The sequence below is a fragment of the Falco cherrug genome, chromosome 4 (genome assembly GCF_023634085.1).
Source record: "Falco cherrug isolate bFalChe1 chromosome 4, bFalChe1.pri, whole genome shotgun sequence".
Taxonomy (NCBI): Eukaryota; Metazoa; Chordata; class Aves; order Falconiformes; family Falconidae; genus Falco; species Falco cherrug.
The window spans coordinates 44105382-44126288 of NC_073700.1; the positions used below are offsets into that span (position 1 = coordinate 44105382).

The window sequence follows — 20907 nt, forward strand, 5'->3', positions numbered from 1 at the left end:
TGTGATGCCCTGGGAGCAGTTTGCCCTGTGCAGCCCAAGAATGCCGCTGTTGGGGTTTAGGATTTACGTTTCTGCCTTTCTGGTCTCGGTGACATGAAGAAATAATTGAAGGACATAAGCCACAGTGCGGAGGGGTTGGCAGAACACTCTTTTTCTTGCAGCAACCCTCTGTCAACCTGCTGTGCTATAGAGTTTTAGATTTATACCTAGTTTTCGCTGGATGCAGTTTTATTTAATCTTTAATAGCTGTTTTCAACCTGACAATACATTAATGCATTTGGATGAGGTGTCATCTCAATGTGTTCAGATCGCATAAATGCTCAGAAGAAAATAGGTGAACATGTTAAAAAAATGAAAAAGATTGTTTTATGGATTAAAATCATGTTATAGAACTCTGTAACAAACACTGCTTAATGACTTACTGAATTTGGAGTCTTCTTGACAGAAGGAGAATGAGTTAATTTTGAGGAACAGTGATCAAGTGAAAAATGCTGTGTACATGTAACATGATTCAATACATAATTCTATAAGGAGGTAAGATTAATACGAATTTCAAGAGCAGCAATGCCACTCAGCACTTGCAGAAATTCAGGAAACAAGCACAAACTCTGCAGTGCTAAATTAAGATCACATGCTTGCAACACACTCAGGAGTTACTGCCGTGGGCAATTAGTCCTTGGGTTTCCTTTTTTTTTTTTTTTTCTTGTTGGTTTTGTTTTTGTTTAGAACCACAAGAACCCATTTCTGTGGAGGTCATTGTCATGACTGTACAGTGAGGAAATTAAATTACGGTTCCCACTGCAACTGTAACTGGAGTATGGTTCTATGTGGGGGGGTGTGTGTGCAAGACTGGATTAATTTGTATGCCAGATACTGCAGCCATTTACAGTAAGAGAAAAAAAAACACAGGGAAGTGCAGAGCTCTCCGATACTGTTTCTGTGGGACTCTGGCTTGAATTATACGCATGTGCACGTCTTATAACATTACACTAACTTAAGCTCTGGCATCGAGCGATATGTATCGCGGCCAAAACAAGCCATTTTAAGCCGTGTCAGTGCTGGGTTCAGACTGGCTTCCTCCCACATTTTTCTCCTGGTTCTATATACGCCTCAAAATGCTTGCTGTGAGAAAAACCCTGCAAAAAGCCAGTGAAATTGCATTATCCTGATGAGTTTGGTGGCATCGTGGGCTGCAGGCGGTGGGAGGCGAGGGCTTGTTTGGGGAGCTGGCAAGGGGTTCAGGCGTGTTTGCCCTGTGCAGATAGCGGAGCGGTTGGATGCCTCCCTGTGCAGGCAGCAAATGCATTGGCTGAGGTTGAGGGCGGTTCTCCTGCCGCTGTTGTTTTCTGTCCTGGATTTCATTGGATCTGGAGCCTCCTAATTGCCTGGTCTGTAATCAAAATACAGCTTGTGTAAATGAGACGGGACCTGACGGTGCAGGGTGAGTTTGCTCCTTGCCACTGGCTGGTTCAGTGGCCAAGAGGAGCGGCTTGCGCGGGACACAGCTGGTGACCCCGGCCGGCCAGGATGGCCTATGGTGGCCTGGGCTGCCGCCTCTGACCCACGTTCACATGGATGGGGCTTGTTATTGCATGGGCGAAAGATCATGTCAGTTCACGACAAATCAACCCCAGAACCATGTGGGAACATCTGTGTATATATGCAGCATTTTGACGTTCACACGTGTGGTTTAGAATTTTGTCTTAAAGAACTGTGTACCCCTTGTCGTACCCAGGCCACCATCCATTTCAACACTCAGTTCAGCCCACCCAGGACGTTGCTATTTAAACCCATCCAGTGGCAGAGGATCCCCAAGGAACAGGAAAACTTACTCTGAGTGATTTTTATCTTTTTTTTTTTTTCCTCTTTTTCTGACAATTCCCAGCTATTGATTTGTTAGCAGAAAGCAAGAAACAAGACCTAACACAAATGTTTTTAATCATACCTCAATATTCAAACTGTGTTTACTAGCTGAACAACTTAATGCTTAATTGACTTGCCTGTTAAATATGGATCTCCTGGTTACCTGTGTTGGCTTGGGAATGTGTTTACCATATCAGTGTGTTTTGTTTCCACCTGAAGAACAGGGAAGTGGTGAAACTACGGGACTGATCCACAGAGGTAGACATTCCTTTGCGCTGACTCTGCTGCCTTTTGTCCCCCCCAGCTGGGCCTCAGCAGCCTGAAAAAACGTCAGTTTGAATCTATAATCAGAAAAGTTTGTAAAATGCATTGTTTCCCAAGTCTTTGGAGCCACTCGAGCTAGCTAGTTAAATATTTATTCACCCCTGGAACTACAGGTTTGAACCTCTGTGTCGGCTCTGTTTCTCCCTCATCCAGGGCAGATTGGTTAAGTGCTATGCTCTTTGTCATCTTTGGGACAGGGATTTTGAAAGTCCTGTCTTTAAAGACCTGCTGAAGCGGTTTCATGGCAGTGACGAATAGTTTTGCGCTGGTGCTGGTGCTGAAGCACTTTTCCCTGAAGTAGCTTTTATGGTGCAGTGTGGGGGTGTCTGCCCCTACCCCAAAACAGCTCTTCCCTTGTCTCTAACTAGGATTTACAAAGTTCACTTTTGACTTTCTTCTCTTCTGTGCGGAATGACGAGAGTTGACTTCTGCTCCCTGGGCTGAGAGGGAGGCACCGCATTGTCCAGAAGTCCCACAGCACTGTGCAGAGGCTGGGGCTGTATAGCTGCTGTGTCTGAGCGTACCCTGTGCCTCCTCGGTCTGCACCGAACCGTGCCCCAGCTCCCCAAAGCTGCCCCAGCTCCCCAAAGCACGGTCTCATTGCAAAGAGGCAAGTCTACACGGGCCAGTGGTGATTACTGGAGTCTGCAAACCCCAATGATGAAGGGGTGATGGGGTGCACTGCTTCAGCACGAACCTATTCAGTGTTGTCCTGCAGTGAAAGCATAAGGTGGCAGCAAAAAAAACCAAATAAAAAAACCCTCTTCTGACCCATCTGGAGTCACATAACCTGGATGCTGTAGTAATAGTTGTAAGAAGTGGTAGTGAAGATCGGCTGGAGAGGTTTCTACGTGATTTTCACGTGCTTTCTAGCATGCGTACTTTGACATGTCAAGATGACATCTATTCAGGATCTCTGTAATGAGGATGTACACGAAATAGTGATTGACAATTTCTGGTCTTGAGTGCTTAATGGAAAAAAGGTGTTGCCTTGGCTGCTTTGCTTTCTTCAAGCCGTCTTTGAAACATCAAAAGCTGGTAGAACAGGAAAAAGAGAAAGTTCAGAACAGTTTAAAAATGGTTTAATTGTACCTTCTAAAAACCTTTAGAGCTGAGAATTTAAACAGTTTCTGCCCTGTGAATATTTGCAGCTGAGTTTGAAGTGTGTAAATAAGCACAGGACATGGAAGATTAGTTTCCATAACAAACTGAAAGAAGAAATACTGGGTGGTATAATGTTAAATAGGTGCCATGTGTCACTGGGTGTTTTGCATGAGGGACAACTTTTCCAAATTACCTGTCTGCTCCGCTGACTCCTTGAGATACAAATGTTGTCTCCTGAATATTATGAACTTCATAGTTCTTAGGCATGAAACAGACCTGGAAAAATACTGTTTTGGAGGAGGCGCTGTGACTGATGTTGCTATCACTTGCCCTCCAGCTTGCGGAGATCATTCCTGCATGTATTCGCCGCAGCAGTTTACTTCCCAGCTGGATGCTAACTCAGCCTAGGGAGGTGTGTGCTGCAGGGAGCGCTGGTACTAGCAAGCGTAGAAGTCCTTGCAAGACATCAGTGTGTTGGTGCTCACTTAGGAACACAGGGAGGTGTGTAAGAAATAGCCCAGAAAATTTTTTTCCCCCATAAACCTTGATATTTTAGACTGGAATTAGCAAGTTTGATAGTGTTTTGGACTAAATTCTGGAATTTTCTCTCATGTGTTTTTCTGTTGCCAGTACTTCTAATAAACTGCAGCCATGACATCTGTTGCTAGACTGTGCTTCATCTGTGGCCTGGTAAAGAACATATAACTGTGCTTCTATAGCAAGCTTCTCATTTTATAGTTAGACTGTAGGTATCACCTGCAAGTTGCTTCTGTTTGGCTGTTGCTCAGTTACTGTTTGTGGCAGGTTCCCAAAACAAGACCTAAATTTGAAATACACTCCCGTGTTTCTTGTTAACAGATTAATCTTGAGGGATGCACAGAGGAAATACCTGCAGTGAAGGGCTGACATGGAAGCAGTAAGATATTTGAGATTAAATTGACCTTGTGGTAGAATTTCAACCTTACCCATTTTGTATTTCTTCAAGGGATTAATCAGGCTGGAACAAACCTGAAACTGCTCATCTTTACTGTCCCATCTACTGCAGCTACTGCTGCTTATTCCACAAATGGCCTTAACCACTTTAACACACTTAATTCTGCAATCCTTTAACGTGGGGTGGGACACGATGGAGGGGGATTTTCTTCCTAACCACAGCTGGGGATGTGATGGTCAGTACTTAGCAGCACGCTGTACTAGGGATCCTGGGTGCTGCTCATTTAGCTGATAAAACTAGACCGTGTTCCGTGATGGGTCTGCTCACGCACATTAGCCAGTAATTAAAAATAACATTTTAGCCCCCAGACATTGGTGTGTCTGGGATGTCCCCAAATAAAGCCCCTCTGGCTTCAGTGCTGAGTATTGGACAGAAAGCTGGGGAACTGTGAAGGCAGGTGGTGGTAATTCGGTGTGAGGCTGCTTGGTCTGGCCAGCCCAGATCGCGGGAGGACTTTGCCTTCCTCCACCGAGGGCGCGTGGGTGGCGCGTCAGAAGCCGTTCAGATGTGCCCTCTGACCAAACGCTGTGTTCGCTGAGGAGCTGGGGTCTTGATCTACGTGTCAGCAACTCACAGCTGTAGCCCCGAGGCTGGATGTCACTGTGCGGATAAATCCAGGCCCATGTCCCCCATCCCCCACCTAAAGTTCTTCCTACTGCTCCCTAAATGGTTCCGTCAAAGCCGCGCTTGGCTTTGGTGCTCGCTCTTGTAGCGGAGATTTCAGCTTTGTTGTATCTTTCCTGATGGCGTGTTCCAGATTAAGCAGTTGGGTTTAATTGGTTCAGCCTCATTTGAACCGTTAAGACTGAGGGAGAAGGTGCTGAGCAGCGGAGGGGCAGGACCATCCTTTCCCTCCGAGCTCCCCTGGGTTTGCCCAGCCTCCCCTCCCGCTCCCTGCCCAGTGCTGGTCATGGGGTTTGCTCTGAGCTACGCTGCCACTCGGTTTCTATTTCAAAGCCCAAACGGCTCACTGAAAGTATTGTGAGGCACTAAGTGATGGGCAATTAGAAAGTAAACCATAAAAGCCTCAAGCAATAACACTCGTGGGTGCCCTTCTTTTTGGACTTGCTGGGAGAGTCACCAGCAGGCATGTGTGGGGTGCCAGGGCAGCAGGCTTCCTCCGGGGAACCTTCTGACAGGGTGGTAGGCAGATGGAAAGCAAATCCTGATAAAGCTGAAGGGTTATGTAAAAGTATTGTTGGACGTGCATTACTTGCGGCACTGCTGTGGGAAACTACATTCTTCTGGCTGAAACTGGCTGTCCCAGACTGGGAGACTCTTGCTGTAGAGTCTCATCACTTCTGGGATTCAGGAATAATGACGGAGTCGCTGGAGCTCTCCTGGGAGCCTTGTAGTACAGGTCCGAGAGACTCGTTTTTTCTCTTTTTGCAGATGAGCATTAATGAATTGTGAGAGTGAATGATAACACTCTCCAAAAAATGTTTTTAAAATTTGGAGTTTACACTGCAAAGTGGAGATGATGCAGATGCCTGCGCTTGTGGCATCTCGGGCTCGTGCCCTTTGAGAAGAAAGATGCCAGGCCAGGCAGGGTGACGTGTCACTGCTGTAAGCCCTTCACGGTCATGCCGCATCGGGTTGTCCTGTGGTACTCAGTTGCCTTTTCTCTTTTCTCTTCACAGTTTGTCCACCTGCCTGCAAGTCCCAAGGCTGCACCTCTGATGGTCAGTGCTGTCACAGCGAATGTCTTGGGGACTGCACAGAGCCAAACAACCCTGAAAAATGCGTGTCTTGCCGCAACTTCTACCTTGAGGGCAAATGTGTGGACACCTGCCCACCCGGTTACTATCGCTTTGAGGGGTGGCGTTGTGTGACCTTCAGCTTCTGCCAGGAACTACACAACAAATGCAAAAATGCCAGGGAGTCGGGGTGTCACGTTATCCACAATAACGAATGCATTCATGAATGCCCATCAGGGTACATCATGAATTCCAGCAAGTAAGTACCAGTGTCTGCAGGCAGAGAAACCATGCTCTAGGTTTGTGTCCTGTGTCAAGACCAAGAAAAGTTTCCAGCGTCAGCGTGTCTGTGACAATTACCTGGTTTAATTAGATTTGCAAACTAATACCTCGCTAATTGAAGCCATTAAAAGCAGACGGGTTGACCTACCACGTGCTGGTACTTTGTTCTTCCCTTGGTTCCCCTCAAGTCTGGAAAAAGTGGGAAAGGGAGATGGAGGACGAGGAAGAGGAGCACCCTCAAGCTGCAAGGGTCTTTCTGTAACCAAGTGAGACGAGGGAGATGGGCAGTGGAGAGGCTTTAGTAGCCCTGCTTCCCTTCCCATCCAAAGCACACCTCGGACTGGAACGCCTTGCTGTTAAGCAGAATAGGGAAAAGTCATGTCTAATGAAAAGAGCGTAGCGCATTTTGAGTGGATCATTCTCAGAATCTCTGTCCCTTGTCCCTGTAATTACTTTCATTGAGCAGGTTCAAGCTGTGCCAGACATAAATGGACAGTGTAACAAACAAGTGCAGCATGAATCAAAGCAGCGAACAGCCATTCTATCTGTTCCCAGGGTTTCTCGACAAAGGAATTAAATAATTTATGTTGCTGAGCTGTTTATCACTGAAAACTTTGTTGTTTGTCCCACAATAACATTATATATTGTGATGAGTCAGATTTCCTATGAATATTGGTAGCTTTGTGCTCACAGGTATTTGCTCCTGCCATAATGATTTCAGGGAATTCACTCCAACGGGACTTTTTATTCCATTTCCTGTTTTGCTTTTTAAAAGAGCGAACTAGCAGCCCCCGGAGTCGATACGCTGCTTGTCTAACAGCAGCCATCACCTCCCTCCTATGCTTGTTCCAGGCTGCTGTCAGTAGGACCTTACACCACTAGTCCGTGCTTTTCCTAGAGTATTTATTTCTCTGAACTAGTTGGGAACACATTCTTGTGGTGTTGTGACCAGGGCAAGCAATCATCTTGCTGCTATTTAAGAAGTATTTCCCCAGAGCACAAAGCACATGCTTGCTTGCCTTTCTTTAAAGCAACATTTTATGCAGTACTTAATCAGAGGATTCCCAGATGAACGGCCTGCTCTCTGCTCATCAATTACCTGTTTGGTTAATGATCTTGGCATGGAGACTGTGGCTGGATTTCTTGATCTTGAAACCCCTGGTATGCATAGGACTGAGAGCATCGTGGTGGGTGGGCTATTTAAAATCATCAAAATCAATTCACTCTGGTTTCTGTTGTGTAGGAAGGGACAGAATGATTAGTGTTTGAAATGTCGAAATGACAATTTAAAGAATTATCAGTTATTTGGAGTTCGTAAGAGCTGTGTGCTGCTTACTGCAAGTGGATCCCATGGCATGTTGTCAGGACGCTGTCGCTTTGCATTGATTACTCAGCTTTTGAGAGTTGCTGAGGACGCCTGAGATGGCATTCTGCAAAAGCATCGCATCTGCATTCCTGCCTCTCCTGTTTTCCAGCTTGCACTGTACACCCTGCGCAGGGCCCTGCCCGAAGGTTTGTGACTATGGGAAGGAGAAGACAATCGATTCAGTGACATCGGCGCAGGAGCTCCGTGGCTGCACAGTTGTTAATGGAAGCTTAGTTATAAATATCCGTGGAGGAAGTAAGTTCTGTCTGTGGAAGGGGGCAGGGAGTGCTGGCTGTTAGATGGGTGAATGTGACACCATCCCTGAGCTGGAGCATTTCGCTTTTGCTTTGACCACCCTGAATCTTAGAGTGATTCAGAAAAATAAGCGCAAAGCAAAGGCTCTTGTGATGTTCGTTTGAGGTTTTCATAAGGTTTTATGAATTATGAATTAATGTAAAGCAGCTCTATTTAATATGGTTGGGCTCCGATATCAGTGTTTCTCTCTGTGATATCAGAAAACTAAAACCCATGTTTTCCTCTCCGTAGATAACATAGCAGCTGAGCTAGAAGCGAATCTTGGCTTGATAGAAGAAATCTCAGGTTACCTAAAAATTCGCCGGTCTTATGCCTTGGTTTCTCTTTCTTTTTTTCGTAAACTACATCTGATTAGGGGAGAAACACTAGAAGCTGGGTGAGTTCTTTCAAAATATACTTCATTTTAACACTGAAGTGTAAGGAGTACTAGTGCTATGAGGGTCATTTGTATTGGTAAACAATTTCCAAGTTATTTTTAAATGTTCCTCTGCCCAGGGCTTGTGGCCTGCTAGGGAAGGGAGTTTGCATTCATTTTTCTTTGGTGTCTGGGTTAGTGCATGGGGGGGAAAAAGTTTTCAGTGGATCCTCTCCCAATCCACATTTTCATTCTCTGCTTTCAGGAATTACTCATTTTATGCATTGGACAACCAGAATCTCCGCCAACTCTGGGACTGGAGTAAACACAACCTCACTATTGCACGAGGCAAACTCTTCTTCCATTATAATCCCAAACTGTGTTTGTCAGAAATCCACAAGATGGAGGAGATCTCTGGGACTAAGGGCCGTCAGGAAAGGAATGACATAGCCCTGAAGACAAATGGTGATCAAGCCTCATGTAAGAACGTCTTAGGAGGCAGCGAGACTTGCATCATTTTCATCTGCCTTGCTAACCTCACGCTCTTATTTCTCTCAGCCCAGCCTATGATGTTTTTCCAGGGACTGTCCTTTTGTCCTTTTGGGGAAGCACCAGACTCGCTGGTTGCTTGTGCACTGGGGCAACACTGTCACTGTGCCACAAGTAGAAGTACTTACGGGTTCTCCATCTGGCCAGGAGCCTACCTGGCCAACTGCGGTTTTCAGAAGTTTGCTCACTGTGTGCTCAGCTGTGATTCTTGCAGGGTTCAGTGTATTGTTGTGCCTTTTTGAAGAGTTTAGCACAACTTAACCTCAGTCCAGATTGGGACTTTGTGTTACAGCTGAGTACCTGATTAATAGTCATAATCTTCTTTTCCCGTGTCATGAGCCGACAGTCCGCACACAGAGTAAACATAGTAGAGAAACAGGATTTCTACCCGTCTCTGGAGCCATGTGAGAGAATTGCTGTGACAACGGTCAGAGACATTTTTCCAACAATTTCTGTTGTGCTTCTCAGAGGTTTTTAAGCCAACAGCTTTCTTCAAGAACAATGATAAGACAATGCCTGTGTCAGCATGGCTAAGGAGCAAACACACAGTGTTGCTTTATGCTTTAACTAAAGTCATGCTACTGAAGAGGTAGCTTTGCAGATACTTTGGCAGCAACACTGCCGTAAGTGCATCTCTTCCGCACCCCCAGCCCTGCTGTTTGTTCCCATTCGGTGCCACACACAATCCCCCTTCCCGGTTTGTGCCAGTAAAACTCTTTACAGGTCTGCATGGTGAACCAGATTGTAGAGTTAATCTGGGATAAAAGATGGCAGGCTTTGTTGTTCCTAGCTCGTGTCGTCTCTCTGCTTTGATTTATTGCCTAGCCCCGCGAAGTTGTAGATGTGCACAGGAACAGGGGCACACACAGGTTGACACACGAGATGCTTAAGCAAGTATTGCCACCAAAAAACCCAGCATTAATTAAACTATGATTTCAGTTCTTTGCATTTCAGTTCCTTGCTCTTTTCACAGCTTGCAGTGCATCTTAGATCATCCTGCTTCTCTGCATCTGGAGACAGCGCTGCTTAAGCAGCCCCTTCCCCAGCTCTGCCCTTATTATGCTGACGTAGCTATTTGTGAACAAAAGTGAAGATCTTTCGGTTAAATCAGTTTCCTGATGTGGTTTGCCACATATCAACACATGCAGCCGTGCCAGCACAGCAGGGAGAAGGAAGTCTAATGACTGTACCTAAACACTGGCTGTGCCAGTGAAAAAACATACACAGAGCCATACTCTCAGGTACACCACTCCAGCCTGGGCAGAGTGAAGGGGGACAGGGAATCAGCTGCCTGTAAAGGTCATCTCCTCCTGTGAGACACTAACCAGCTCTTCCCATGTTTGGGGATGAGCCTGGATCTGGGGTTCAAAGCCAGCTCTGTTGTGTGGTTGTGTGCAGCTCCCAGCCGGGGAGCTGGTTGATTCGTTTAAAGGCACCTGGAGGAGATGGTTGCGTTTCTCTTCGCCAGCTTCAACTCCACCCTGCTGAGCTGTTCTCTGTGCCGCCCCTCCACCTCAAAACACAGGTTGCCAGTGTGATTGGCTTTTTGTTTGTTTTTACATTTCAGGTCTTGTTTTCACACTGGCAGCATCCTGTTTACCAAAAAAAAAAAAAAGGGAAAAAAGAAAAAAAAAGCCCTTGTTTGTTCCGGATGTGGTGCCAGTGCAATGGACGTTCTTCCTCCCTTGTGCAGTTACTGCAGGAATGGCAAATCCAATCTGAGCTACACAGTCAGTCCTTCTTGGGCTGCTTGGACATACCATATCGTGACGCTACCCTCAAAACTCCACCCTCCTGCACTACTTGTTGTCCTTCCCTCCTGTTCGCAAAGGGACCGTGCTGCTCCCAGGCAAGGCTGGGAATCCACACACTTAGTTTTTGTAGCCTCTGCCTTCTATGCAAACCATATTTTGCTGGGTTCAGTTGCATAGATCATGGTGAATTTTAAAATATGTGGCCTTTAGGTGTCCCACTTATTAGAATTTAGTTCAGCTCTTCTACGGGGTCATTTTCATAAAACTATAGAAAAATTTAAGCTGGCAGGAACCTTAGGAGGTCATCTAGTCCAACCCCGGCTTAAGGCAGGAATAGCTTCGAAGTAAGATAAGGCTTTAACGAGCAGCTCTTCTCAGTGCCAACTTTCTCATAGTCATCTGTGGAGAAAATAAACGTCAAAGATAATTAAAAATAGAAAACTTTTATTTATTAGCATTAACGAAATCGTTGTTGGTTCTCTTTTGTTACAGGTGAAAATGAATTGCTGAAGTTTTCATCCATTAGAACTTCTCATGACAAGATCCTGTTGAAGTGGGAGCCGTACTGGCCTCCAGATTTCCGTGATCTCCTGGGCTTTATGCTTTTTTACAAAGAAGCGTAAGTGATCCACTGTTAGGTTACCAAATAATAGCCATGCTGGGATTCCGCGAATGGCAGTTGGCATTGAAGAGCAGGTATTAGATTTGCTGTAGGCACAGCTATTTAGTCTCTGTGGCTGTCTGGCTCCTACACTTCAGTTTCCGATTTTACCCTTATATAAAAGTGTTGATGAAGATCCCTGGCTTACTGAGCTGTGTACAGTCAAAATTCATTATTTAAGAAGAATCCAAATATTAATTGTTCCAGCTATTCTAGACATACATACTCTAACCATGGAGTTTATCATCTCCCCACTATCTCCATGGGATGTTGAGGTTTTTATTCCCTTTGAGGTGGGGAGCACTGTTTTGGAATTGAGGGTTACCAAGCTGATTTTCATAAAGCTGAAAATAATTAGCCTGGATTTAGTTCTTGGGTTCGTCTGTGGAACAGTACCTGTCCTGTGATGCTGTTAGGAGACTGGGTTGCAAAACTCCCTATGCTTCATTTTGAGAATACATATAATGAGGTAGCTATACTTTCTGCAAAGGGTAAAGGATTATCACTTTCAGTGATGTATTTAAAAAGGTTGGGTTTAAAAGCTTGAATCAGGATTCTGTTAGTTTGAGGCTTTTTTGTTTTTTTTTTTTACAGCCCATACCAAAATGTGACAGAGTTTGATGGCCAAGACGCTTGTGGGTCAAATAGCTGGACAGTTGTAGATGTCGACCCACCTCCACGGTCAAATGAGCCCAAAGCCCAGGCTCAGCCAGGCTGGCTGCTAAGGGGCTTGAAGCCATGGACACAGTATGCTGTCTTTGTTAAAACTCTGGTCACCTTCTCGGATGAACGAAGAACATATGGTGCAAAGAGTGAAATCATCTACGTCCAGACCAACGCTACTGGTCAGTATCGTTAAAATAATGTTGCCTTGCAAGTGGAAAAGAAAAACAGATCTAGTCTTTTACTGGTAGTTGTGATAGTCCCATATCTGTGAAACCGGGCACTGCCGTTGCTGCTCTGCTGTGGTGGGAAGTTATTCCTAACCCAGTGGAAGGAGGTGTGCGTCCCTGCGTGGGGGGGTGGTGCCAGCGTGCCCCCCTTCTGTCAGGCTCCGGTGGCCGCATGTAGGAGACTGTGTGCAGGCTGCTGTACCTGCAGCAGCACTGCTGGCTCTCAGCAGACCCGCTGTGGAGAACGCTGCTTATTCCCGTAGAAGTGGAAACTTGCCTGTGTTTGTCCCTCGTTCTGTCGAACTCTGTCTCTTCCTGCCCACACAGTTCCGTCAGTCCCATTAGATCCGATATCTGTTTCCAACTCTTCATCCCAAATCATTCTGAAGTGGAAGCCACCCTCGGAGCCCAACGGGAACATCACGCACTACCTGGTGTTCTGGCAGCAGCAGGCAGAAGATAGTGAGCTGTATGAACTCGATTACTGCTTAAAAGGTGCGTGTGTGTTTTTCTCTCTGTGCATTTTTTTCAAGCTTTCTCAGAATTCCCTGGGCATTCCTCAAGCAGCTCGGAGGTGCTCTGGACGCCTAATTTTGCAGATTCCCAGACTGTTGTTGAAGAAGCAGGCTGAGATGCAGCTGTGTTCTCTGACTGTTCAGTTACATTATACGTGAGGTGCTACTGCCAAATTATGTGCAAAAGGTCTCCAAAACCATTTTTTTACAAAGTGATCAGCTCTTTTTTCCTTTGGGGATCTCACTTCTGCACTTGTTCCTTTTAAACTTAGTAATAAGTTTAATAACAGCTACAGAGACAGTAAGGGGAAAAATCTCAGTGCTTCTGGAGATCAGTGGCCAAGTTAATTTTTGAAGGCATCCTGTGCCTGTTTTGCAATTCTTTCAGAGCACAAAACTTCACTGAGGACTCCCAAAATCTCACCTGTTACCTAAACTGAGATGAACTGGGGTAGAACTCTGGCCACAACAGCATCTGAGCTCCATTCCAAGACCTGTCATAAAAAAGGAAAAGCTGCTCGGCCCTGGATACCAAAGCTCAGGATGCTCACATGTGCTGTGGATCTTGTATATGCTAGTCTGGGATCTTTGTAGGATCAAACATCTGCTTCTGCTGTGTCAAGCCTGAGTGATACTAAAATTGTTTTGTCCACAGGGTTAAAACTGCCCTCAAGGACGTGGTCTCCTCCTTTTGAATCCGAAGACTCGCAGAAGTATAATCAAAGTGAAAATGAGGATGTCAGTGGAGAATGTTGTTCCTGTCCTAAAACAGACTCTCAAATACAAAAGGAGCTGGAAGAATCTGCCTTCCGCAAGACGTTTGAGAACTATCTTCACAATGAGGTTTTTGTCCCCAGGTACAAATATCCAACAATATCGTCTAGGTGGCCAGGGGGTAGGGGAATGTAATTGATTATTAAGCAGAAATGCCAGACGCGGTGTATTGCCAGTCTCTCTGGGCTTCCACGAGATGGACAGTCCAGCTCAGTATGTGTGTCGGAGACTGGTGAGAGCTGAGCACCTACAGCTGCTGTTATTACAGACTGGGAAAATCCCGCTTTTATTTCCTTTCTCTGAATTCTCCTCAGCTTGAGGATAAAGTGAGAATCCTTAACAAATAGCAAAATGCCTGCAGCTCATTTAAACTTGGGTGATGCCAAAAATAGCTATTTTTTTCTCTCTTAAAATTTTGTGGTCTAGCTTTTCACTCAGTCAAAAAGAAAGGAAAAGAAAAAGGGAAGTTTACCATCCCATAGCCTTGTCCTTTAGCACGGTATTTGCGGTCGTCCTTGCACTTAGTCTGGGAAATACCTCCAATACCATGAGGAATGCAGCTGCTGTGGGTGGTGAATGTCCTGTTTTGAATGGCACACACAGTGTCACATTAAGTGGTGTTGAATGTCTTCACACTTCATATGCAACTTACAGAGGAAGCACTGGGAATCAGGTTAGAGTCTGTAATGATTTACCCTCTTCGCTGTCATGCATTTTCTGCTTGAAATTTATTCTCTGCTTACCACCCTTAGCTAATAAACATTTATTTGTAGCTGCTTGACAAAAGCTGTGTTACTCCACTGAATGTTTTTTATTATTGAATGCACTGCTAGACAGTGTCTCTTCTCTGCGAGCCTGGTTTGATGCCTGCAGCCAACACATGGAAGTTGTGCAGTCGCTCCTTTTGCTCCTTCTTTGCTCTTAGTGCCAATCAGAAGGACAAGTTTCAGTGTGCAGAATGATGCCAGGACACAACGTAGTCAGAAGCAGAGGAGAACCAAGCCATGTACAAAAGCCAAACTCCTCTTGTTGTAGGCGGACAATTCTGACAATCTGATTTTTTTTACTTTCTTTTTTTTTTTTTTCTTTTTTTTTTCCCCCCAATTTTATTGTGCAGCCAGCCCAGGATGCTTCTCAGACCAGTTTCTGGGGTATGTATTTTAGGAAGAAACCAATCACCAGGATGATCGCCACCTTGTCAGCCTGCTAAGGAAGAAATCTCCACTTCCCTAGGCTAATTAATCCTTTTAATACAAGCCTCTTTTGCTGTTACAACTCAGCAGTAAAGATACCTTCCTGCTGATGTGTGTCCTGCTTGTCTTTTCTGACAGGCTCCAGGCTGTCACAGCATAAATTATAATTAGTTTTCCTGTGAATAGTGTGTATTTTTTGAATATTCCCCCTGTGCCTGTTGCCTGCTTGCAGGGCAGCCTGTCTAGAGCCTGGCAACTGAACATGAAGTGTGTTTGACTTCAAGCGCTTTTTGTGTGGCTCCCGATAATTTGTTGACCTCTCCGGAGGTACTGCGTGGACTCCCCTTGAGACACCAAGCATTCTGCCAGTCACGGGGAGGAACCTCACGGATGAGGTCAGCAGGGAATATGAGATGGCAGGGGTGCAGAAGACAGAGCAGTTGAGAAGTTACTCCCCCGATGTCTTGTCTCCTTGTTTTCCATCTTCTCCTGTCCCATTCCCAGCTCTCTGGTCCCGTGCAGTATCCGGTCCGTACGAAGCTCTGCCACGGATCTGCCGTGCTCTGCCTCAGGCCAGGTCTGATCTCACTTGCTGGGAACCCCTCTGGAAGTCACAGAAGCTGTTCCCTCCCCATGTGCACGGCTGATTAGCTACTCAAGGAGATACTATCACAAGTCTTGTGGGTTAATTTGCTCTGGCAAGGCAAACCTGAAGTTTCTAAATGCTTCTTGCTATACCCACCTTCGCAGGCAGAGCTAGCAGGTATCTTCACACCCCATGCTTCATAACCTCCCTTTGTAGCTGAACAAAGTGGCCATCAGAAGCTGATGCTTTGTTTCTTCTTTCCTGTGTTGTTTGCTCTTCTATCGGAACAAGTCTTGCACAGATTGGAGCAAACAGGTAAACATGCTGGAACAGGTTGCCCAGAGAGGTTGTGGAGTCTCCATCCTTGGAGATATTCAGAACCTAACCAGACGTGGTCCTGAGCAGCCTGCTCTAGCTGCCCCTGCTTGGAGCAGGGGGGGCAGATGAGACAGTCTCCAGAGGTGCTTTCCAACCTCAACCACTCCATGATGCTGTGGAAAGCATGGAAAGATTTCAAAAGTCATGTAAAAGCCCTGAGAGGCAGAGGGGAACTAAATGGCTGCAATTCAGGGTGTAGTTTCAGGTATATTCTCCACCACCACTACTGCAGAAGCAGCAGTCTCACTCCTCTCTCCGTCTCTATCCTGTCTCTGTCACACACACTCGTGCCATTACAAATATTAGTGGGTTACAGAGCGAACAAGATCTGGGAAATGACTCACATGAAAAGTAACTGTTTCTCCTGGGTTTCCGAGTTCAATTAATTGTACAGGCAAATATATAAAGGCTTTTGCCAGCACAAGGAAGGCAGGCCAGCTGTTCCTGGGCTAGTTTCAGGTGTGTGGAAGAACTTGGCCCAAGCTAGCTCAGGAATTATTAAAATCCCCCAGCACAGGCCGTATTGCTTGTGATGAGTTGTCACTTCCATCCTCCTGGGAACCTCACACACACTGATCATCTCTGGCAGTAGGACGAGAAGGAACCTGAATCTGGGTGTTTCACAGGGAAGATTATTGGAGCTACTGAATTGGCCATAATGAAAATTTCTCTGAAACAACTATGGGAAGACATCAGATGTTTGAAAATACAGAGAATTTGGCAAGAAAATTGCTGTAATTCCAGGATATTAAATATGGGACGATTGGGGTTTAGAGCTTCAAAAGTTTTTCTTGCTTTCTCTTACTTGAGAGGGAAGAAGTTATTCTTGCGTTTTACTCTGTGTTGCATCAGTGGTCAAATTACTGTTTTACTTGTGAAAAACAAAATTCTCTTAAACGTGAGGAACAGCTGAATCCACACTTTGTAAACAGTGGCGTGTAGCTTTGCTTTTAAGTCCAAACACAGTTCTGGTTGACCGTAAAGAATCCTTCCAAAGGAGGGAGGTGGCCTGACACAGACCTGGGTCTCTGAACTCTGCCCCGTTATTAGGGGACACTGTTCAGAACAATGCACAAGCTGAGATAACAGCAGCTCCAAAGTGAGTTAAATAGTAATTAGAGAAAGAGAAAACTAAAAACTGTGATGCGCTCTGCCGAACTTGCTGTTTGGCATCCCGGTTTTCGTCAGGTGGATGAATACGTTTATGTTGTTGTGTACAATCTGATGTTTAGTTCGAGAAAATCTTAAAATCTGCTTTCCAGCTGGTTGCATTTACTGTTCGAGGAGAAGTAACATCAGGGGATGAAGCTGGGGGTTGCAAAGAGCTGATCTGCGCAGTCCCCCATGGTAGCTGCAGCTGGCCAGTCGTTTGCCTGGTCGTCAGAGGGTGGCAGTGGAAAGTTCAGTTCAGCAGCAAAGATTTGCTTCAACAGCTTGTTACATTTTTAGAGACTGGCGATGCCTCAAGGGTGGGTTCAGTTCAGGTCACTCTTTGTACCCTTTAATAGCTGCACACACATGCACGCACAAAAAAAGATCATCCTCCCCTTAAAACGCGTGGTCCAGTTTTCAAATGTCATTAATTCCTTTTATGTAACCTAATACTATATACTGATTCACCACGTTGGTTAGTTCCCAACCTGGAATTCCTCGTGGCAAATGTGTGGTAGGATGTGAAGTGTTAGAATGAGGAGTTTTCTTTTGGTACGTGTTGCTTCTTCACCGCACACACACACCCCACCCCACCCCCCTCAGAAAATGAAATTTGTGAATGGTTCTTGATTCTGGTGAATTTATTCTGTTTATTTACTGACAAAATCTGACGTTAGAGTTGGCTGGTAGCGCTCACTCGCAAACAGGGGAGCTGACACGATCACACTGCTGGTTCTGTTTTTACAACTGCAAGAAATTGATTTTCAGACCGAAGTGCAATAATTTGAGAGGCAATATTTGGTTAGCAGAACCGCACAACTACATAACTAGTAAGTCATCTGAATCAGTGAGTTTTAAATGTGGCTGTTGAAAAGAACGTCATAGATGTGGTCTCTCAGGAAAAGGTTAAAATTATCTGTCTATCTAGATTCAGCCTTAGGGTTCCGAGGGGCAGATGTATGCCAATAAATGCTTTATAAATGCAAGTTTACAACACCTGGAATATGTGGCACATCTAAGGTCATCAGAGTCGGGGGCTGTGGTATGACCTCATTTGCTCCAGGCTAGAATGTGTAGGAGATGAACTCCAAAGCATTGCAACACTGTACACAGCATCCGTGAGGCAACCTAGTAAAGCTGTATCTAGCTGAGAGGACCTAGAGGAATTTGAATTCTCAGGCAAATACTTTAGACTTAGATTTTTTTACTTTATTTTTTTCCCCCCTGTATGAAGTTGTGCAAGGAGTCAGTCTGGGGGATACGTCATGTTAACAAGCTCTGTGCATTACAGGGGGTGCGATAGATTGCTTGTTAAAAAAAAAAAAAAAGTCCTGAATTTCTTTGTTGCATTGTAAATATGAGGCTTGAATTTGAGTTCTCAGTGGCACTCTGAGCTCTCCCATTTTAACTCTTCCTTTTCAGGTGAATGTGTTCACATTGAATGTAACGATTAACATTTATTTCATAGGCCATCGAGAAAACGAAGAGACCTCGGCTCTGTGGCAAATGCCACTGTGGTGATACCCACCATCGCATCCTCTCCAAACAGCTCTGCAGCGGCATCTGAGAACACAGAGGAACAGAAACCTTTTGAAAAAGTTAAGTCAAAGGAGTCTTTGGTTATCTCAGGCCTGCGGCATTTCACTGGGTATCGCATTGAGCTCCACGCTTGTAACCATGATGCTCAGGAATCCCGATGCAGTGTGGCCGCTTATGTCAGTGCCAGGACCATGCCAGAAGGTAATTATCTTCCTGAGCTTTGCTTTGGGTTGATGAGTGTTCTCAAAACGCTGCTTTTCCTACGGGAGCCAGCTGCAGTACAGAAACATTGTGCGGGCCTGGTGCTATCTTTATGTCCTGTTAGGAAAGGATGATGGATGAAGTATTGGCAGTTTTGAATTCTGCCAAAGACCTGAAATAAAATTATTATTAACCATGAACTTGGTTCTAGCTAAGGCTGATGACATCGTCGGTCCAGTTAGCCATGAATTGGTTGAGAAAAATACCGTGCACTTGAAGTGGCAAGAACCAAAGGAGCCAAATGGTCTAATTGTGCTGTATGAAGTGAATTACGGACGTCTCGGGGAGACAGAGGTGAGAATTTCTGCTGGTCCCTTAAAGCAGCACGTGTGGAGAAGTAGCTCCGCCTGGGAGTCCAGAACTATTCAGTCTTTACAGTCCTCATGCCTGTGGTGTTCTGTCCTGCCTGCTTTCCTTGTGCATGAGCCGACGTGGCATGAAACTTCACTGGTGAATCCTCTGGAAGTCTCTCTGGGGTGACATCAAGAAATAAAAGTCTGCCCCAGTGATGCCTGTTTGCCAAATAAGCTTGTCTAATAAATAAGCTGACTTGCTGCAGGTGTTGTTTTTAGGAATTCTATTTCACAGAAGGACAGAAACCTAAATACACCTAAATTTAAGTTGCTTAGAGAAATTAAGAAAGTGTTGAGCGGCCAGAGGGCTTGTGGGCAGCCCCGCTGCCTGTGCAGGGTGCCTGTGCCCTGCGGGTAGGAGGCCTTGCCAGCCCCGGTCGGGTTTCAGGGCTGAGCTCTGGTACAGCAAATGCCATATGCTCTCTGTAATCTGAACCGCTGCACTGTAAAATGCAAATCTGGGACAAACCACTATATTGGAAAAGACCCGGGCATGTGAAAGCCCGATTCAGCTGCGTTTGCCAGACAAGGAGGCGAGGGAGAAATCCTAGCATGCTGTTGCAGAGGTAGCGCAACGCAGCCTTCCTCTTCCTCCTCCTGCAGGAAGCACACTACTGCGTTTCCCGTAAGCATTTTGCCAGCGAGCAGGGCTGCAAACTCCGTGGACTGCAGCCTGGAAACTACAGCGTCCGTATACGAGCTACATCACTGGCTGGAAACGGCTCCTGGACAGAACCTACCTATTTTTATGTGGCTGATTATTGTGAGTCCGTTTTACTTTACAATATTTAATGCCTGGTAGAAACCCAGGTTATTTTGGGAAGATGGGGGTTTAGCAAACAGCACACAGAGAAACGTAGGGGGTCATAAAATGTTTACCGATACACGGATTTTCAAGAAACTGAACTTACTTAGAAATGTCTGGCTTTTCTGTGTGAGTTCTCGTTCTGACCAGCCCTGCATTCTGTATCTGAAATCACCTCTAGTGCCATGAATGTTCCAGTTGATTCAAGGGGAAGATTTTATTGAGGAAAATACTTGGATTTTGGACCTGCGTACTATCTCCAACTCTTTCTTTCTCTTTTAGTGAATGCTCAGCCTAATATTGCCGTTATAATTGTTCCGATTATTTTTGCCATAATAATTGCTGGGATTATTGGAGCTGCTTATGTGCTTGTGAAAAAGAGGTGAGTGTAATGTTATGTTGGTTTCACCAGACCAAGCAAAACTTATCCAAATGTTTTGTTTATTTGTTGGGAATAAGCCTGTGTTGATTTTCTAATTTAGATAATGATGGCGACATTAATTTAGTTTAGGAAATATTCTGTGCCTTTGGAAACTGGGACAGTTTGTATTTGCTGCATGCTTTGGGAATTAATCAAACTGCCTTCGGTTCTAATGTGTCAAAGGCTGCAAATGTGCTGAAGCATTTGCGTCTCTCTTCCAGACAAACCGAAGGACCAACTGGACCGCTCTACGCATCCTCTAACCCTGAATATCTCAGTGCCAGTGATGGTGAGGGCTTTCATCCGTCACTTATTTCTTGTGGAGTCATTCAGACAGCACAGCAGTTTGGGATTGGCATTGTCTTTATGGAGTTTTCTCGTCTTTTTTTTTTTTTTTTTTTTAAATTTGTACCCCCAGTGTCCTGTGGCAGTGCTAAACAAGGCTGCTACAGAAATGGCTTTCAAAAGATACTTGCTCAATTCAGAAATGTTTCCCTCTGCTCAACAGTCTATGTCCCCGACGAATGGGAGGTTCCACGAGACAAGATCACTCTCCTCCGAGAGCTGGGACAGGGCTCCTTCGGCATGGTGTACGAAGGAATCGCCAAGGACATAGTGAAGGGAGAGCCGGAGACTCGAGTAGCTGTGAAAACCGTTAACGAATCCGCCAGCCTCCGTGAGCGCATCGAGTTCTTAAATGAAGCTTCTGTGATGAAAGGGTTCAGCTGCCATCATGTGGTAGGCATCACTGGGTACCTTGGGTGATCAGCAAG

The 20907-nt window shown here is 45.4% G+C and overlaps 1 protein-coding gene across 1 annotated transcript in view; it reads left to right on the top strand.

Annotated features, from left to right (window-relative positions):
• Window positions 1-20907, top strand: part of INSR (insulin receptor) — a 57489-nt gene that overhangs the window by 26025 nt on the left and 10557 nt on the right. The window contains exons 3-16 of the mRNA XM_055710415.1: window positions 5926-6241; window positions 7740-7885; window positions 8177-8321; window positions 8566-8780; window positions 11096-11222; window positions 11859-12109; window positions 12485-12652; window positions 13328-13529; window positions 18224-18495; window positions 18707-18849; window positions 19512-19671; window positions 19996-20095; window positions 20356-20423; window positions 20643-20872. Of these exons, the coding sequence (XP_055566390.1) occupies window positions 5926-6241; window positions 7740-7885; window positions 8177-8321; window positions 8566-8780; window positions 11096-11222; window positions 11859-12109; window positions 12485-12652; window positions 13328-13529; window positions 18224-18495; window positions 18707-18849; window positions 19512-19671; window positions 19996-20095; window positions 20356-20423; window positions 20643-20872 (2543 nt within the window). The remainder of the gene's footprint in view (window positions 1-5925; window positions 6242-7739; window positions 7886-8176; window positions 8322-8565; window positions 8781-11095; window positions 11223-11858; window positions 12110-12484; window positions 12653-13327; window positions 13530-18223; window positions 18496-18706; window positions 18850-19511; window positions 19672-19995; window positions 20096-20355; window positions 20424-20642; window positions 20873-20907) is intronic.